The sequence below is a fragment of the Chaetodon auriga genome, chromosome 11, assembly GCF_051107435.1.
Source record: "Chaetodon auriga isolate fChaAug3 chromosome 11, fChaAug3.hap1, whole genome shotgun sequence".
Lineage (NCBI taxonomy): Eukaryota > Metazoa > Chordata > Actinopteri > Chaetodontiformes > Chaetodontidae > Chaetodon > Chaetodon auriga.
This window is the reverse complement of record NC_135084.1, coordinates 22162407-22181964: the sequence shown is the minus strand read 5'-3', so window position 1 is coordinate 22181964 and position 19558 is coordinate 22162407. Positions and strand designations below refer to the sequence as shown.

Below are 19558 nucleotides of genomic sequence, written 5' to 3'. Positions count from 1 at the left end.
ACGAAAGTTGAATTTAATAACTTGTCTGAGAGAAGAAAGTTGACAATATCTTCATGTGAGTGTCGCTCTGTTTGCTTTGCTCAAGTTTAGTCAAAGTGTGAGTGCATTTAGAGGTAAGTAATTAAGTCAGACATGTGAGGATGGAAGTGTGTGTGTGTGTGTGTGTGTGTGTGTGTGTGTGTGTGTGTGTGTGTGTGTGTGTGTGAGAGAGAGAGAGACAGAGAGGGACACACACTCACTGTCACTCACACACACACAGAGACACACACAGATTTCTCGGTCAAATACTCTGTGTTTTGGTGAATTTACAGCCTGCAGAAGCTGACACACAACGCACAGTGTGTGTTTTCTACTCGCGGACCATGTTTTGTTTTGCGCCTCCTCGCAAATGTGGCCTAAAAGCCATCAATCAGCCCCGGATCGATCATGTGCGGAGCCAATAGGGGGCTCCCATCCCAGAGCCTCTCTGCCATTGGACAGCCCGGGCAGACTGGAGCGACCCATTCAGCGCGGCTGTGGGGGAGAGGGACGGACGACATGAGAACTGTTCTTTAGACAGAAAAAGATGCTGTGAAAAGCCACTGTAACGTTTTAACTATCTATTTCAGGATTAAGCAGGCACACCGCAAGCCAGTGTCAAAGTGTGGACGCTGATCAGACTTCCTGCGCATTGCAAACACTTCCAAAAATGACATATAAGCAGTGTTCCCCATAAACTTAGGGAAAGTTGTTATTGTTCTTATGTGGAGCTGACACTTTTCATGGTTGTCCACTTCCATTATTAATTCTTATGTGCATTAATACAAACGTGGGAAGCAAATAGCCTCAATAGAAGTTGATAGTGAGCCACCACAGGCGCAAAACCTGCAAGACTAGAAGTTTGGCTGCAAGCTACTCTGTGACTGTCATGCAGACGTAAGTCAGTCAGACTTAACCTGACCGTAGTTTTAGATTTAGCTCTTCTTTTAAAGAAGGGAATGAGTCATTATATCCACTCCGGACTTAACCTACAATTCAGCCCATACAGGCTCCTGATAACATACGTGACAATACCTCACATGGGAGTTGAAAGATGGTTCAATAAGCCGTTAATAAAGTGTTTACAAGCAGAGAAGTGGAAACTGGACGCGTCAGTCCCGAAACACGAACGGCTCAGTGTTTAAAACCGCTCCAGAATGAACAGTAAACTCAGTTTATTCGAACGAGACACGGAGCTGGAGTCATAGGTGGATATTCTGCGTTTATCCCCGTGTTGTTGCAGCTCGCGGTGCGGCTCGCCGGGCTCGCAGGGTCCTCCCACCCCCCCTCCTCTCCGCACGACTTGCTGCAGCCCGGTGCGTTGTGTAAGACGCGACCTGTTATGGCCACCACTACTTCCGGGTTTCAGCAGTCTGGTCCAGATCCTCCGCTCCTCCTCAGCTCAACACACACATCCATTGTACACAAACGGGCAGGCGGCTCATGCATACACACGCACTCACACACATACAGACACATACACACACACACATATACGCACACACGCTCAGCATCGATCGTGGCTCCTTTAAGAAAGCCTAAGCCAGAATTATCACCCCACCTCCTCTTGATCTCCTCTAGACGCTTTTGCATAAGAAAATCAAGCCGGGAGCCGAGAGTGATCAAAGAAAACGAGAGGAGAGCTGCTTCATTTTTTAACTGTGATTGTGACCATTAACATTTAGGTGGTGCCGATCCCGTGGAGACGCGCGTCGGACCATCATTCATCCGGTACTTTTGACAAGCCCTCGCGTTTTGACTGACAGGCGGAGTGGCAAAAAGCCATGAGAGTCGCCAGTTTTGTTTGAGGGGCTATTTTATTTTCATCCTGGTTTTGGAAAAGGAGCCTGGCGCCGCTGCCCCGAGGATAGCCGAGGACCTATTCGCCGCGCCTGGGCTAAACTTGCGCAGAAAGCGGGGGCTGGCTTCACCGTTCCGTGGAAAAAAGGCATACGGGATTTTGGCTGAAACATCTTCCCATTTATTTGGATTTTCTTTCTTCATTTCGTCTCCACCCTGGCCTCAGAGGGGATTTATCTAAACTGAAAGGACGACCAGGGAGTCAGGAGGGTTATGGCGCAACGGGTACGTAGGGCAATCCCCCCTAAAAAGTTTCTCTAAGTGTGCTGTGCTTGAATGCAATCCTGCACTGTAACGTGGCTTAATGACACACATACCCGCACGGACACACACTCGCGGCGAAAGTTTCTGTCGTCTTCCTGACACATGGAGACACGATCTCATTTTTGGCGTCTTTTGGCACGGTATTACGCACGGCCGCACTCGTTTGCTCTACAAACCGGCCCGCCGAGGGACATTGGAAGCGCGATCATATCTCACATCGGCTATGTTTTTTAGATTAGTTATGACAGGCCAGTTACTGGAAGCGAAGCGGGGGAGGGCATGGAGGCAAAACAAATCTCCACATTTCTCCTCCGACTGTTCGGTCAAGATTTCACGTTGAGCGGAGCGTTTGTAAACAAAATAAAAAATCCTCGTTTCACCGCCACCTCTGCCTCATCACGCGCCTTTTGCACCGCAAAATGTGCTAAAACATGCAATATTAGCATAAAGCCAGTGAGGCAGTTTTTCATAATGAGGTGATGACAAACGCTTTGATTCATACACCCCAGGACTGCTCAGAACAGCGGCTGGGATCTTCACGCGGATAGTAAACAGTGTAAAAGCAGCGATGTTCGGGGCACATTTAGCTGCTTAGTTTGGCACTGGAGCTGCACCACGCTGGGGTTTGCACCTCTTTGCCTTCAGGGTCGAAATGCTCAGCTTTAAGTGATAATGCTTTTTACTCTTTCCCCGGCACTTGTTTCTCACTTCCAGAGAGCATAATCAATAATTCAAGCCTCCTTTTAATCTGTTAAAAGAGGCAAACCTCGAATGAAGATTTTATTTCAGGCTTTTGCATACTTGGATCCACATTTCTGCGTTTGAACACACCAGCAGAGTCCTTAATAACTGCCGGAGAACCGTGTCAAGACGAGGCTACATTATTTAAGTCCAAACTGACACGTGGAAAAGTTTGGAAATCCAGCTCCAGTTTAACAGTGTCTGAAAAACACAACAGGCGCTTGCTTGCGTTTGTTGAATGCACTGATCACTCTGATGCTGGATGGGTAATAACAATCTGCACAATTAAGAGCCTTTAAAATTAGGAAACACTGCAAGTAACAAGTCTGAGACATTTGCTGTTGTGCACAGTGAAAACTGCAGACTGATGGTGTTAAAACCTAATTACTGCTTGTTTAATCAAAGCAGAGCCACGCTGCTGTTGCTTTACTTGTTTGCTCTCCCAGTATTTTTGAACATATTCAATAATTCACATTTATTTTGCTCATATCTGAGCTACAAAGGTCAGTGGGAATACGCTGAGAACAAAACTAGTTTTCCCTTCAGAATAAATGTTGTAGTTTTCCTGCTGTAAACATTATCCTGCTGAACAAGTCGCTCAGAGTTCAGTTTTTAAAGCTCGTCTTCTTGAAAACAAGTGAAAAATTAAACAACTATTATTTAATTTCCCTGATTTTGCATGTGTTTCGAGCGTCGCTGTTAAGAAAGAAAGCAGAAAAAGACAATTGAATCAAAGGTTCAGACGTGTGGACTTATTTTGGAAATTAAAGAAAATATGTCAGATTTTTACTTGACTTTTTTTAGAGCAAAAATCAGACTTCAGGTCTGACCTGTCCGGCTGAAAAGAACTTTTCTAATATATTCGTCACTTATGGTTTCACAGCGAAGTTTCAGTTGACATATTCCTGTGCCTGTGTGTTCACTGTGGCCCCGCGTTTGTTGTGTGCAGTACGAAGACTTGCCCCACTACGGGATGGACGGGGTGGGCATCCCGACCACCATGTACGGAGACCCGCACGGCGCCCGGTCCATGCAGGCGGTGCACCTCAACCACGGGCCCCAGCTGCACTCCCACCAGTACCCGCACACCGCCCACACCAACACCATGCCTCCCAGTATGGGCTCCTCTGTTAACGACGCTCTCAAGAGAGATAAAGACGCTATCTACGGGTAGGTGCAAGCCTCCGGTCCGCGGGGAAACTCGCTCTCTGGCGGGGCAGGCGTGCATCCAGGCCTGGAGGGGGCAGCCGGGTGGGCTAGTGGGTGCAAACTCGGTGTCGTAGCAGGAAAACAGCAGCTCAGTGCCCGGGACGGCCGTGCTTCTCGGTGAAGCCTCTCAGCAAAACACTGGAGCCCAAACTGCTGCAGAGGCGCAGGGAAGGAGAGCGGCCGCAGCCTTTTTGTCCTTCCTTTATTTATTTTTTCCACACTTTGGATTTTTGTGCTTCTAAAGTCAGTCATATTTATCACGTGTTCCTGCTGGTGAACAATTGAACAAACAGAGGAGCAAAAACAAATGCACAGTTTACTCAGTGAGGCTGCCTCACGAATGTCCTGCTGTTTAGTATTTCACTGAAAATTTTAATTAGACTCTTTACGATAATAATGAGACGAAGTCCACTTTAATTAGTATTTCTACTTTTTAAATTTGAGTTGATTTCTATTTAAGTTTAATCGTTTATTAAGAGAAAAATAATTACCTTCTCTCTTTTTAACCGTTTTAATTAATTGTGGGTAACGTGCCAGGCTTCAGCAAATTAAAAATATATCATGTTTAAAGGAAATCCCACATATGCATGCCATTTATTAATTTACAGCAGTTAATTAAAAAAATCGAAGCATGATACTTCCACGGTGGCCAAACATGCCAGTTTCACCATCCTACGCCACACTGACAACTTTCAGCACATTGCCAGTCTGCACATATTTACTCTGATGACTTCAACAATAAATACTCATCAAATGTGCGCACATTTAGTCGCCTGAAGCTTCAGAGGTTTTGGCCAAACACACACACGCGCGCGCGTCTGGGATCCAAACGGAGACCTGTGCAAAAAAAAAAAAAAAAAAAAAAAAAAATGTTTGACTGACTCTAAAGCTTTTATGCTATTAGGCGCACCTAGATTTAATCACAGAGTCTGCCCGCTGTTTGCAGCCTTTCTCCGAGCCTCTGCATAATATAATAGCATGGGCTGCAGCAGCAGTCCCCATGGGCGAGTTGTTGAAGAGTAGCATGGCTGGCTAAATCTAGCCTGGAGTAGTCTTGACCCCGGCGCTGTTCTCTCTGGTGACATTTGCTATTGTGTGTGTTCCCAGGCACCCCCTGTTCCCCTTGCTTGCACTGATTTTTGAGAAATGTGAATTAGCGACTTGCACCCCCAGAGAGCCCGGGGTGGCAGGAGGAGACGTCTGTTCATCGGAATCTTTCAATGAAGACATAGCAGTGTTTGCAAAACAGGTCAGGAAAGTTTGACTTCTTTTTTTTAAAAACTGCATGCTCGGGCTGGTTGAGCTCTTCTCCTGCACGCATTAAGTGTGAAGTCTGACTTTTGTGCGTCAAGTTAATTCTGCAGTGACAGAAAATCAGACGGCTCTCACTAATAAGAAAGATTTCAGAATGTGCTTATTTCCCACAGTGTGTTTGCTGTGCGTAAAGTAGCAGTTAATCCGCCCGTATGTCAGCACCAGCATGTTACATTTAATCCAACTTTATACAACGTGTAGAGCTTGATTATATTTCACATTCACATATTTTATGAAAATGTTTTTGCTTTTAGATTCGGGCAGAAAAGCCTTTATTTTCATCGAATCCAGAGTTGGATAATCTGGTAAGACATTATATTTTCTCTGAGCATTTTTTGGGTGTTTACTGCATGTTTACTGACGGGCTGTACATGCGTGTCAGACAGTGGAGCTGAGAAGTTAAAGCCGGATTGGAGGTGATGTTCCTCTTTTTGGGCCGTTTGATATCACGATGGCCCCCGGTTGTATCTGCAGATGAAGGGCCGCTGTTAGACAGCTGTCACCAACCTTTGAACTCCGCCTGGAAAGTTATTCTATTCACGCTTTTCACTTTGCACAGTTTGAATGTGATGTGAGAGTAACGATTTCCTCACGACTAGTTGGTGGCTAATAGATCTCTGACTCTGAGGCTTATTGCAGCGCCAGGCTGTACTGTATGCCTGCTCTCCATATTGCAATAACGTCCAAGTTTAATATCAGTTCCACATAAAATCCATTCATATGAATATTTTCCTCGTCTGCAGTTACTTGTATTGAGAAAAACGTGCCTGTTTAATATCAAGAGATGTGAGCAGCTCATTTTTTATTGTTATTTTAATTTTTCAGATGATTCAAGCCATTCAAGTTTTACGATTTCATCTTCTGGAGCTGGAGAAGGTAATATTCTTTCACCATTTTCGTCCAGTGTGCCACTTCAGACCTTTGGGCTGTATTTGCAAAAAAAGAAAAAAAAAAAGTATTTTTGCTAGTCGGTTATAATTAGCGTCAAAATCAATCATGGGGCCATTTCTCTTCCGCGTTTAATCACGACGCAAGCTGTTACGACTGGAACGGATATCTCTGTGCCCAAATCTCCCCGCATGTTTTAATGAAGTTTAATGCTGGCAGGAGCTGCGTGCAAGGTGAAACATACAGGCGAACTTTGCGGGTTTTAGAAGTGATTCTTTGTGGAGGGCAAAAGGCCCCAGGCAGCCATCTGTGGATAGAGGCAGGAGTGGGTGTAAAACTCTGATTTGTCTCCGTATCAGATGGACTGCAGTAGCCTGTGCTGCCAACTTTAACCTCAACTTTAACGCTATGAAACATCCTCAGAGCTGTTAAAAGTTTTAGTTTTCAAAACTTGCTCTTGCGCACTGCCTTCTCTCAGATCATGCAGCCTGTAACGCATGCTGTAAATATGAGGTTGTGAACTGTGGGATATTCTGTGCAGCTATAAAGAAAATTGAAGTTAAAGGTGGCTTGCAGCTCGGTATTTCTCCACCCATCTGACGTTTTTGTTTCTGGGGCGATGGGATGCGCCGCATTGGCAGCGATAATGTAATAAGTAGCCGAAATTAAACAGTTTACCTTAAATGTCAGTCAAGCGGGTCACCCTCCTCTAATGGCCACTACCCGGGGCACCGATGATGAATTTAACACGGGTGTTGAGTGCGTTGTAGCCCCTGAGCCCTCTTGTCACTGTCAATTTTCGACGATATCTCTATTTTGAGGGGAGGAAAAAAAATAAAGTTACTATCACAGCGCGCATGGAGCGCACCGCCACCGCGGCGCGGCACGGGGACTGGACAGAAATTAGGCAGAAGCAGCCCAAAGTGATCTTATTTAAAGTTTTTATAATTTAAGGCAAATATGAAGCAATATTAAAAACTTTTTGAATGCAAAAGAATTAAAGAGAAACAGAGTTTTAAGCACATTTTGCTTGCTGAGTTATCACGGTGCCAGAAGAACCATGCGGTGCCAGAGATCATGTTAACTTTTAAACTATGAATACTTTAGATGCTGGAACTGTGCTGTGATCTCCGTGCTGTGTGTGTGTGTGTGTGTGTGTGTGTGTGTGTGTGTGTGTGTGTGTGTGTGTGTGTGTGTGTTGGGCCGATGTTGTGCCACTGTTGTGATGATTGTCTCTTTCGGGTGAGTGTGTGTGACGCCTCTGCCTTCTCTCTCTCTCTCTCTCTCTCTCTCTCTCTCTCTCTCTCTCTCTCTCTCTCTCTCTGAAGGTACACGAGCTGTGTGATAATTTCTGTCACCGGTACATCAGCTGCTTGAAAGGCAAGATGCCCATCGACTTGGTCATAGACGACAGAGAGGGCGGGTCCAAATCAGACAGCGAGGAAATCACAAGATCATCGGTGGCCCTTGATCAGGTAGCCCCCCATCTCCCTCTGTGTGTGTGTGCGTGTGTGTGTGCGCGTGCGTGCGTGCGTGCACGTTCTCTCCCTGCTGGCTATTCAGCTATTCTGGGTCACTACTCCGCTGCGCTGTTATTTGCATATGATTAAGGCCGTTTTACATTCCATCCATCGGAATGAAAAAATTTCTGAATAATGTTGCTATTATTGGCCCATTAAGACTTGAACCCGGAACCGACCTGGGAAGATTAGCTCGAAAAAGCATCGCCATAAACTTGACCTGCTTCATGTCGATTTTAATTTAGAGCCTCCCTCCGTTTTTCTCTCCCCTCTGTGTCTTTTTGAAGCAAAAGCAAACGTTATCAGCTCGTCTGTGCTGTGCAGCCCAGGAGAGAGCAGCAGCACCATGGGCTGCACACTGTGGCTTAGGTGCCTTGGTTTCTCCACTGTGGAGTTCACGGTTCATTACGCGTCTTGTCAGTATTTTTCCTTAGACATGAGTGCACATTGCTTATCGAGACCCCTCCTCTCCTCCGCCTTTATTTCGCTCAGGGCGCACAGATTCAGCACCAATAAGGCTGATTTTTTTTGAGAGCTATAGAAGCAGCGGGTATTAAAGGTAGATTAGGGAGTGTTTCCTTTTGTGCCGATATCAGAGATAACCACAGCCTTCATTATGTGCTCCACTGACTGTTGGCACTCCGGGGACATTGTAGTGTGCGCGCAGGCATGACCCTAATGGTCCATACACTGCCGTTAAATAATGATAACAGCGACCGATGATTAGAATTATGCAAATCTGGATTTTCGGCCATTAATAGCTCGAGTCATGTGTGCAGGAGACAGCGTTGCAGGCTATGAGACCATGTCTCAATAAGTTAAACTGTCCCAGAGTTTTAGCCGAGCAGCGGCTGGATCCTATGGACGCCGATGAGGGAAAAGAAATCAAGTGTCCAAATTAAAGGGATTAGTTGGATAGTCCGACATAAAAAGTAATGAAGCGATTAGGCTAAATAATTTAAATCCGCGGACTTCCATATGGTTGAGTGGCTGGTCTGAGCAGAGAGAGAGACAGCCACCGGCTTTTATGTTCTGCGCTGAATGGCAGGACTGGGAGCGGACTGGGGCCCGACAGGGAAGACCCCCACCCCGCCGCGCATGCACTCCTCCATCCCGTGGCCCTTATGGCTGATTATGGAAATGAGAAAGATCACCCGGAAGATAATACTTCATTTAATCCAGAAGCAGAATTAAATAACACAGACGCCACTTGTGCATTTAAGTGTGGTCTTTGAAGGGCTTGTTGTGTTCTCTCGGGGATTCAGTTGTCAAAAGTTTTTTTTTTTTTTTTAGATAGGTCAGAACATGGAATGAAGCTTTATGGTATATGGAAATAGAGTCTGTTAAAACCCCTGGGTTTCTAGGTATATGAAGAAAATTATGTTGTGCTCGGGGCACTGATGCAGATCTTTAATTGACTATAAGATGAAGACATGGCCTATTTTATTATAATGACGGTCCCTACATATAGTCAATTTAGGGCAAAACCACATAAGCTTGTGTTTACGCTGATGTGACAGAACTATATAAATGACCCACAGACACAGCTTGCATTACAACGGAGGGAAAACTTTCTGACAGATGTGTAATATTGAGGGATGGGCTGATGTTCCAGTAGGATAACATGGAGACTGTCCACAGCAGCAGGCTGTGTGTAAATGGGCATATCCAAACAGGCAGAGGGTGCATGCCTCTCACTGCTGAATACTTACATTGTCAATCTAAGGACAGAGCACTTCATAACTTACTTGTGGCTGAATATATATTTTTTTGAGTTTTGAGGGCTATTTTTGTGTGACATCTTATCTGCAGTTGTTAGGCAGTGACATCCTTAACGAATTTGCGTTGTGTGTGCATTATCTCTTTCCATATGTATTTTTAATATATGCCCTCGGGCATAAAGTTGAAGTGGACTGGAAAAAAATGCTGAGAATTTGCACAAAAGAACAATGTTAACAAGACGGAGAAAGCAGGCTCATTTATTCATAAACCAATTTATTCCAGTGAGGCGACTGTAGCAGAGGAGAAAAAAAATGTCAGAGGAAAAAAAAAAATACTTTGAATTTATTAAACTCAACAATCCAACGACGCTGACTTCTTGCTGCATTATGCGCCCTTGCGTCATAAGAGTAATTTTCTGAATATTCTTTACATGTCTTTACATTGTTTTGTTAGTGTGCCTATGCAGGCGCGTATGGAGGGACGCCGAGCGCCCCTTTCAAAAGAAAGCAGAGCATAGCTGAGAGGTGAAAAAGTCAGAGAGGCTCTGTGCTGGCTTGTGAATGCAGCCCAGCCAGTTTGGGCTCACCCTCCTGTGTTTGTGTGTCTTTTTCTGGAGGTGTGTGTGTGTGTGTGTGTGTGTGTGTGTGTGTGTGTGTGTGTGTGTGCGTGCGTGCGTGCACAGGCTGTGTGCATGCATCTGTCTACATGTGTATGCATATATGTGTGTTTGTGTGTGCGCTGCTGTGTGCTCAGACTGGCCTGATAAATGCAGCACCCCCCTCAGGTGCTATGTGAGTGGAGTGACTGGTTAGCACCAGTTGGACTTTCTTAACCCTTTCCGTGCCGCTCCCTGGAGAGCTTCCCACCACGTTTGCCTAATTTCTCCACTTGAGCAGCACATTGGCAGTTGCCCCATTACACACACGCGTCCTGCTTTGAGCTCAGCTGTACACAAACATAAAAGACGAGATAAAATTATCGAGCGGGTTTTCCAGAGGCCTTTAATGTCCACGCTGAATGTGTCTGCGTTCGTCTCAGTTGTCTTGTTGTTGTTGAAATGTGGCAGCAGTCGCTCTGCTGATTGCGTCCCTATTTGCCTGCCACACATGTTCACCTCGGCCTGAAGAAGCGGGGAGGTATTTCCACGCCGCCGTACGTCATTTGCACAGTTGCCTTTAATTGCGCAGAGAGCGCGGGGAGGGGCACAGCAATTTGCTAATGAACTCGGAGGGCCGGGGCTCTCCGCTGTAGAGCAGAACACTACTAATAGTGCTGAGGACTCACTCCAAGTCTCAAGAGCTCCTCTACTTGATTGAGCCATGCAGGCTGAAGTGGGGCTGGAAATAATTGAAATTTCCCTTAAAAATGTTCTCTGCCTGCCTTTTTGTGGGAGAGTCGTAAATGATTATGAATGCTCAGCAGTTAATTTGTTGACTTAATTTAGTGGAGAGGTGTTTTCACATTACGGAGGTTTTGTGGCACTGATGTTTTCAGAGTGTGCTTTATTTCTTTTTTTTTTGCTGGTGAAATCACATGAAAAGAATGTGAAATCGCCAACAATCTGAAATAACATCTATACGTTTGGGAACTGTTGCTGTTTTCCTTATGTCCCACACAATCTTTCCTAAACAAACTGCCCCTGTGAGCGCGGTGTTGTGGTCACTGTGTAAGAATTTACTCTTGATAGCGCTATCGCCGTATCTTTTTCCAACAATTGGCACTGTTATGCCATACAAGTGCTGGTTTCCAGGTCAGTGAGACCCAGCAGTGTTGGTTTAGGTAACTCTGGCGGTCACCCCCCCACCCCCCTCAAACTCAATGGAAACCCTGACCGCTGGGGTCAGCCACTATTTTCCTAATCAGTACACCGCTATCGCTAATCTATCCGCTTCTCGTTGAAGTATGGATCGAGTTACACCCGACTTAACAGGCGCACACACTCTCTTTTCCCTCCCCTCTCTCTCCTACAGTGGCACGCTGCTGATCTTAATACAAACTTTTGAATCATGGCGGCGATTGTTGGTAATAGCAGCTTTTGTAGTTGAATAGAGGAGAGGTTTGACCCCCACTCGCACCCCCCCCTCCCTCCTCTACTCCTCCTCCTTCCTTCCCTCCCCTGAACTCCCCTTTTTTTTCCATCAGGGAGTGAATGCGGGGCGGCTGTTAAGGATTCAACAAGTGATACAAAGAGGCGACCACGTGACTTGTGTGTTTCTTAGCCTCTTCATTATTGTGGCGGAATAGCAAGTAGGGGTGATTCTGATTTAGCAAATCAAGGCCAGTGTGACTTCAAAGAACGGGGACGTCCACGGCTTCATGTGTACCTTCATATAGTTTCAGACGTCAGTGTGTTTTCTCCGTTGATTTATTAGTTGTTTTTAAATCGTGCAGTATTGCTGGAAACTAGTGCTCGGTGAAGCCGCACTGTGTCACAGATACTCTGTTGTGATTGCCACAAAATCCCAATTGCAAATAAAGTTCTTGGCTTGTGTCTCGTGTTACTTATGATGGGCGGCCATGTCTGTCCCCAAGGCCTGCTGCGGTTTCTTTGGCTAAGTAAACAATAACCTGGCTTAACACATGTGTACTTAGCTAATGGAAAGTTCCTCTCCCCCTTAACCCCCCGCGAGCCTCCGACAATGGCCGCCGTCACAAACAGCCCGTCTCCAAGGGATCCACCAAGAACATCCCAGCGCGGCGGCTGCGAGTGAAGCTAGGCTAGGCTAACGAAGAAACCACAGCAGAACATGTCATTAAGAAATTACGCCTGCTTTTTCATTCACAGCTGCAAAAAAAAAAAGAAATATGCTTTGTTTGGGGTTAGATAGCGTGGAGGGGAGAGCACTCGAGTTAATGTTTTTGTTTGGATTTCAGCTCACAGAGAGTAAACAAGGAGCCTGTAGCGAGAGCTGAAGTGGAAGAGGCCACAGAGAAAGAAAATCAGTTTGTCAGTTTCCGCGAGTGTCATCTAAATGGACTTTGAAAGCTCTGGTAATTATCTCAAACATGTAATTATCTTTGGTTGTCTCTATGAGGTTAACCCACCGGTTTTAAAAAGCCGATTGAAGAGTACCTGACGGCTATTCAGTGTAGCATACTTTACTTACTCAAGAGACCAAATCCAGTTTTCTCCCTCACCCCCTTCAGCAATTATAAGGTTATTTCTTTTCTCTTTGTCTATTGTGAAGAGTTAGGGAGGAAGGGGAGTGCAGAACAGAATGGGAGGGAGGGGGGTGTCTTTTGCTCTCTCACTCCTTTTTTTTTTTTCCTTTGCACCACGCATACCATTATCAGCCCCTCTTTTCATTTTGGAAGCACTAATATTGCAGCGAGGGGAGGAGAGGGGTGGAGAGAGCAGAGCACTTGCCTGGCCGGTTATCAGAGAGGCAGATCCTGCTTTATCTAGTCACAGTGGAAAGCAAAGTAAACAAGAGTTTACAATAGCTGGCCTTTCAGCCCCTTTCACTAACAGCCTCCCCACCAGCGCCGGGCTGAGTGGGAGAATGTGTCCGGAGTTATTGCAGGCCATCTCGCTGCTGCAACACATGGCATTCTCGTGGATTTCAACTGGAGGAAGCAGCGCTGTTGCAAAGGTCAAAAATGGTGTTAAAGAAAACAACCGCAGAGAACAGATGCACCAAAGCATTCTGGGGGATGGAGTAGCCCGACTGTCATCTCTGATTCAGATGTACCACCGCTGAGGAGTGTATACGTGGGGGGTTATTTGGATATTTATGTCTGCGCCGTTAAGTATGCACATATGATTATTCCCGCACGCTCGCTGGCACAGAGTGAAAAGTAAATATCCATATCATCACAAAAGATATTTCAGAGTGAGGAAAGAGGGGAGGTTGGGGGGCAAAGCACAACAACCTTAACCATTTTCTTTATTATTGCAAATGAATTGGCAAGGCAACATTTCTTGCATGAGCGCTTGTATGATATGGGGCCTGGCACAGCGAGAAAGGGAAGCCCCCCTCGCATCTTAGACGCGGCACAATGAGAATGCATTGGATTGGAATGCCTCACCGATCATAGCGGAATCAGAATTTCCAGCAAGGAAAATCTTTTCATGGCGAATTAGGGTGGTGGAGGGAAGAAAAATGGTAATGAAAAAAAAGAAAAAAGAAGAAAAAAAAAAGGTATGCACGGCTCACAAACGGGGTTCCCTCGGCTTGGCGCGGCAGATTTAAGAACTTTAGCTAAAGCTAGGCAGAATAGAATGTGGAAAATTGAATTTACTAAACAATTAGGCATTGAATTAATCTACATCCTGCACAGGGGAGAGCGAGCGAGCGAGAGAGGGAAAGAGTTAAAGAGAGGGGCATAGAGAGAGAGAGAGAGAGAGAGAGAGAGAGAGAGAGAGACCATGGTGGCTCATTAAGGGGACATAGAATAAATCAAGTGTGTAGCTGTGTGTGCAGAGGGACGGCTCTCTCCAGCTCCCTGTTTCCTCCAGCTTTCTGTTTATGCGTCTATTCATCCTGTGAATTTACATATCCCATATTGTGAAGGTGGACCTCTACATTGTGTGCCATAGTCTTGTTAGCACAGGGTGTGTGAGTGTGTGTGTGTGTGTGTGTGTGTGTGTGTGTGTTTTCTCGCTGTGTGTCTTGTGGTCAAGGTGTGTGCTTTTGTTAAAGAGGGACTGCGAGCATGGCGCTTCTGTGATGTGTTTGCAAAAGGTAGATGAAAAGTATTCGTGTGTGTGTGTGTGTGTACGAGCTAAGTGACCATAAAAAATGTTTTATTTGTGTATGGGTGTGTGCACGCATGCTGCGCGACCTGTGTGTACTGGTATGTGTGTGTGGGGGTTGTGTGATCTCAGCCGTGTGTGTATTAATTGCGTGTTAGATCAGTGCCGGGCCTGTTCCGTCCAAGGGCGGCCTGTGATTATAAATAAACTCCCCGTCCCCGCGGAGATGCCACCAGGTCCTGTCTCAGCCCCGCCCCCTTTCCCATGGGGCCTCAGCGGCCAGCTCCCAGCAGGCAAAGCGCTCTTTTGTTCAATTACAGCTAATGCGGTAGTTTGCCATCTCCCCCTCCACTTTCTAATTATATTTTCAAGTGGAATTTGTTACAGAATTAAAACAAAAAGAAAATGAAAAAAGAAAAACACATCCTTCTGCGAGCTGAGGCTCTTGGGTTTTTTTAATACTTGCAGTTCGACGTCCCCGGGGTACTGCGCTATTCTTTTTCACGGAGCTCTGAATAAACAAGTTCTGCTCATTTTTAAAAGCTGCACTTTTGGAGGAGCTGGCAAAAGCCCGTGTTAACTGTTTGCGTGCTGAGCATGTGGTCTGGATTACCTCACGTCTGATGTTCTCTGGAGTTACTCGGTCATGCACGGGTGTTTCATTTTTCAGACTTCTACGGTCAGCAAAAAAGAATTTGTAAGAGGTGGAGAAAAAAAAGAACTTTTTGGTATCTTATCCCTGTTAAAATCAATGTTTATCTCCCCAATCACCATCCCAGTCATGCCTTTGTGCAGTGACTTTCCTCTTTATTGCAATGCCTCAAAGCCTAATTTAGAAAACAACGATTTTATCGTCCATGTAAGCACTGGATTATAATTTCATAGCCCAAGAACATCAAACGGGCTCTAATGGACCCCAAATGTGTTGAATTTGCTGACTTGTATATTCTTTTCAGTTATTTTATTCCATTTACATTTTGTTTAAAACAAACCCTGTGTCATGAATTAATGTCTACTTTTTTTTTTCATAATTCTGAGCTGAGCTCCAGATCCTCCTCTGCGCTGCCTGTCGTATCCCAATTGAAACCAGTTGTTCCCCACTGTGTTCCTCTCCTCTCCCCCCTCTCCTCCCCCGCGTGGGTTTCTATCACTCATTTCGTCACGTAGCCCTAAAAGCGTGATGCAAACACCACATTGCCCCTTGACATCTGCTTCATTTGATTTGACGGAGCAGAGATAGGCTCGCATGGGCGGCAGAGTGGGCTCCAGTGAGTGTTTATGTGCGCGCGCGCGTGTGTTTGGTTGTGTTGCGTGTTTGTTTGTGATGGCTAGCTGTGTGTGATGAGACATTAGATTCCATTTCCTTCTATTTTCAACTCTCTTTTCTCTCCTGTCCTCGGCGCTAATGTTGCCTTTCAGAGGCATTGAGAGATAAGAGGTTACATCTGGTTGAGTTTCAATAATATGTAGCAGCTTCGTATGGGGCAGGGTGTGAGCTGAGTGTGTGTGTGTGTGTGTGTGTGTGTGTGTGTGTGTGAGCTGAGTGTGTGTGTGTGTGTGTGTGTGTGTCTGTGTCTGTGTGTGTGTGTGTGTGTGTGTGTGTGTGCGTGTGTGTGTGTGTGTGTGTGTGTGTGTCTATGTCTGTGAGGGAACTTATTATGTCTCTCTGTGTGTGTTTGTATTCACTTACCTGTGTGTGTGTGTGTGTGTGTGTGTGTGTGTGTGTGTGCCTGACACCACTTGTTGTGTGTGTGTGTGTCTTCCCTTTGTCCTCCTGTCTGGACCATTTGCTCTCTACCATCCGGTTTGCAGCTGACACTCATCTGGCCTAAGACTGTCCTTTACACACACACACACACACACACACACACACACACACACACACACACACACAGCTTACTATATATAAACCCAGGTCTCCGGAGTCCCTCTTTTATCTAGTCAGCTGCTTGTGTTCATGTGTTATTTTTCTTGAAGGCGTAGAGGAAGGAATGGACTTCCACTGTGCGGTAATACCTCAACTTTTTCGTTTGTCTATATAAAGTTTGAAGTCGGCTTCATTTCGGTCGGTCATGCAGCATTTTTGTTCCATTTTGTGTTTGAGAAAAGACTGTGGGAGAACTTCAGCTTATTTGGTTATGGCTCTGTTCTGGCTCTGCTTCCCAGAATGAAATTTAAATCTACATTAGTGGGATTGGTCATTTTTTTTTTTTGGTTCTTATTTGGACAAAACTAGTATTTATACTTATGTAGCAATACTTTGAGTTATTTACCTCTCTCTCCCGCTCGCTCTCTGCTCTGCTCTGCTTGGATGACATCACTCCCTGGCGCTCGCTGCGGCCTATCTTAAGTTGTAGCTGTTTTGTATTTTCATCTGCTAGTGGTTTGAGCCAAATGGAGGCAGCCGTGGATTGCATGCCTCAGAAAGCTGGGAACTAATACAACATGTTTGCTCGCTATTCGTCTGGGCCTTTCTCTTCATCGAGCCCCAATAATTCTCATTCCATGAGGTTGTTGCAGGGCTTCACACACACACTCACACACACACACACACACACACACACACTGCGTGACTGGGCTGAGAGTTTGTGTTTTTGTGTATCCATTAAGACGATAATAGAATGTGCACGCTTAAAAAAATCCCAGTTACACATAAAATCAACAGGACTGATGATGGGGGTAAATAAAAGCTGACATCGATTAACCGGCCGATCGCTCTCTGTCTCCGTCTCTACGACAGACGTCCTGGAACAGAGATCACGATGACACGGCGTCCACACGCTCTGGAGGAACGCCGGGGCCATCCAGCGGGGGACACACATCACACAGCGGCGACAACAGCAGCGAACAGGGTAAGAGTTTCTCTGTCTGCGTGTTTTTCTGATCAATCAGGTGGAGGAGAAGAGGGAGGACGCGGCTTACATGCAGACTGACGGTCTGCGACATCAAGCTCATGATAGGAGCTTTAGGATGTGTCCAGGCTGGGTTTGACAGGCTTATTCAGGCTGTTTGAAGAGGTGGTTCAGTTACTGCAACAGCTTACAGAGAGGTCAGAGGTCGCGGCCAGCTGTATGCGAGCACCTCTGGTCCTGGTTGGCGTTCGCTGCCTTGCTCAGAGGCGCTTTGGCGGAGCAGACATGGCGCGCCAGATGGCTCGTACCCGAGTCTAGAGAGTGGTTTCCGTCCTCTGCTTCCAGGGAATTGTTCGTCTCGTGCGTCGATCCTTCAGCATGCAGCGTTCTTTACAGCCGAGCATGTTTGGTTGTGTTTGCGTGCTGCTGCTTTTCTCACATCCCAGACTGCACAGTTCATGTTGAGCGCTCTGTCTGAGGTGGCTCTCCTCAGTTTTCTATCATCTCTGATTACTCTGCGGATTCATTTTTTTTTCTGCTGTCACACGAACCTCTTTAGTATTGTTTGAAGGATTGCATGCAGCTGTTTGAGGAAATTCAGATAAAACCATTACACATTCCCCAGTGGATATCATTTAAAGACAGAGCTAAGAACAAGGGACATGTTTGAGGGGTTTTTCTCACATTAATGATTAGTCATATCTCCTGTCAAGAAGTAAAGGCTTTGAAGCTTGCAGTCGTTAATACGGGTTGCTTACATCTTTAAAGTCTATGCACTTGAACCTCTCTGGGTAGGAATTGTTAACAAACATGTGCAAAATATAAAATGTGCATCGGATTTAATTACGATTCACTTGATTTATTTCCATTCATATTATGGTTAGTCTCAGATTTAAAGGGTCCGACACAGTATATCCACTGTAACTCTGCTGGGGCTGGATGTGTGTGCCTTCTAAGAATGTGTGTGTGTGTGTGTGTGTGTGTGTGTGTGTGTGTGTGTGTGTGAGAGAGAGAGAGAGAGAGAGAGAGAGAGAGAGAGAGAGAGAGAGGGAGAGGCAGCAGTGGGAGAATGGGGGGGTGGTGGTGGGGCGGCGTTGCAAACAAACTGTAGGCAAAAAAGCAACTTCATATATTATTGAAGGCGATGTCAAGGCGAGCAGTTTGCAGGGTTGCCAGTGCCAGGAGGCAGAGCCTGGGTGGGAGCAGAGAGCGCCGCCATGCCTTCCACTCCAGTGAGCAGCCATTTATATAGTCAACACACACACTCTCTGTCTCTCTTTGTCTCTCTGTCTGTCTCACACTCTGTCTCATCCTCTCTCTTTCTCTGTCTCTCTCTCTCTCTCTCTCTCTCTCTCTCACACACACACACACACAGACTGTTTGTCTTTCCTTCTCACTTGTCATTAATGCTCTGCAGAGGAGCCGAGGGACAGAGAGGTGAGACACGAGTGGGGATAAAAATAAAAGATGGACAGATGATGTGGGAGAGGAACAGACTGATAAAAAAAAAGAGTGAAATTACAATGAAACAGGGGAAGACAAAGCAATGTTGTCTGTGTGTGTGTGTCTGTGTGTGCGTGTGCAAGCCTCTACCTCTGATGACTAATGGTCTGGGGCAGCCAGACAACATCTGATTGGTCGCTCTAATGAGCGTGCTCTGTGTCGAGTTTGGGCTCCTGCTTCTGCGACCTTTGCCCTTTATTGACCAAACTGACACTTCATTTTTCACATCTTTCCAATTATAGGTCCACTCCTTATGCCGGCCCGCCTCCTCTCACTCTCTGTCTCTCTCCCTCATCATCATCATCATCATCATCTCTCTCACTCCTCACATCTCCTCCCCCTCCACTCTCCCCGGCTATTGTAGGTTTTTGTTTGTTGTTGAAGTTCATTAGAGGGTAAAATGTGGGGTAGTGTGTGTATACATGTGCATGTTCTGCATATGTAGTGTGTGTGTGTGTGTGTGTGTGTGTGTGTGTGTGTGTGTGTGTCAGCTCGATGAATGAGGTGCTTTGAAGTGATACAGGAGAGTTGGGAGCTAAACATGCATCTATGTAGGTATCAGGGTATCTGCGGGTCCTGAAACATGTTTGCTAAATTGGATAAACTGAGAGTCGTAAAAAAACCCCTAAAATTAGTTTATTTCAGCCATGTTTTATTTCAGTTTCATTACCAGAAGAGTCCAATTTATACATATCTTCTTGTTAAAATGTAAAACACTCTTTTATCCGTAAGCACAGATGTATTTATCACCACTTTATTAATTTCCTCTTGTCATCATTTCTCTTTACAATTGCACAACTTTCAAGGTTTAGGTTCCAAAATGTGGTAAAATGAAGGTTTTTATAGCAGCATGTTGACATCCAGAGTTTTGAAATGAGCCTTTAAAAAAATCACATGGGTATAAAGTTCAAATGTCCACATACTTTTGTCCCTGTGCTGCATTTTTCTTAATTTAGGCTTTTAAACTGAGG

General features: G+C 45.7%; 1 protein-coding gene across 1 annotated transcript in view; it reads left to right on the top strand.

Annotated features, from left to right (window-relative positions):
• Positions 1-1385: 1385 nt before the first annotated feature.
• The window catches only part of meis1b (Meis homeobox 1 b), an 80591-nt gene continuing 62418 nt past the window's right edge, over positions 1386-19558 (top strand). The window contains exons 1-7 of the mRNA XM_076742385.1: positions 1386-2103; positions 3833-4053; positions 5200-5341; positions 5661-5711; positions 6232-6282; positions 7623-7769; positions 16973-17084. Coding sequence (XP_076598500.1) covers positions 2092-2103; positions 3833-4053; positions 5200-5341; positions 5661-5711; positions 6232-6282; positions 7623-7769; positions 16973-17084 — 736 coding nt within the window. The 5' untranslated portion in view covers positions 1386-2091. The remainder of the gene's footprint in view (positions 2104-3832; positions 4054-5199; positions 5342-5660; positions 5712-6231; positions 6283-7622; positions 7770-16972; positions 17085-19558) is intronic.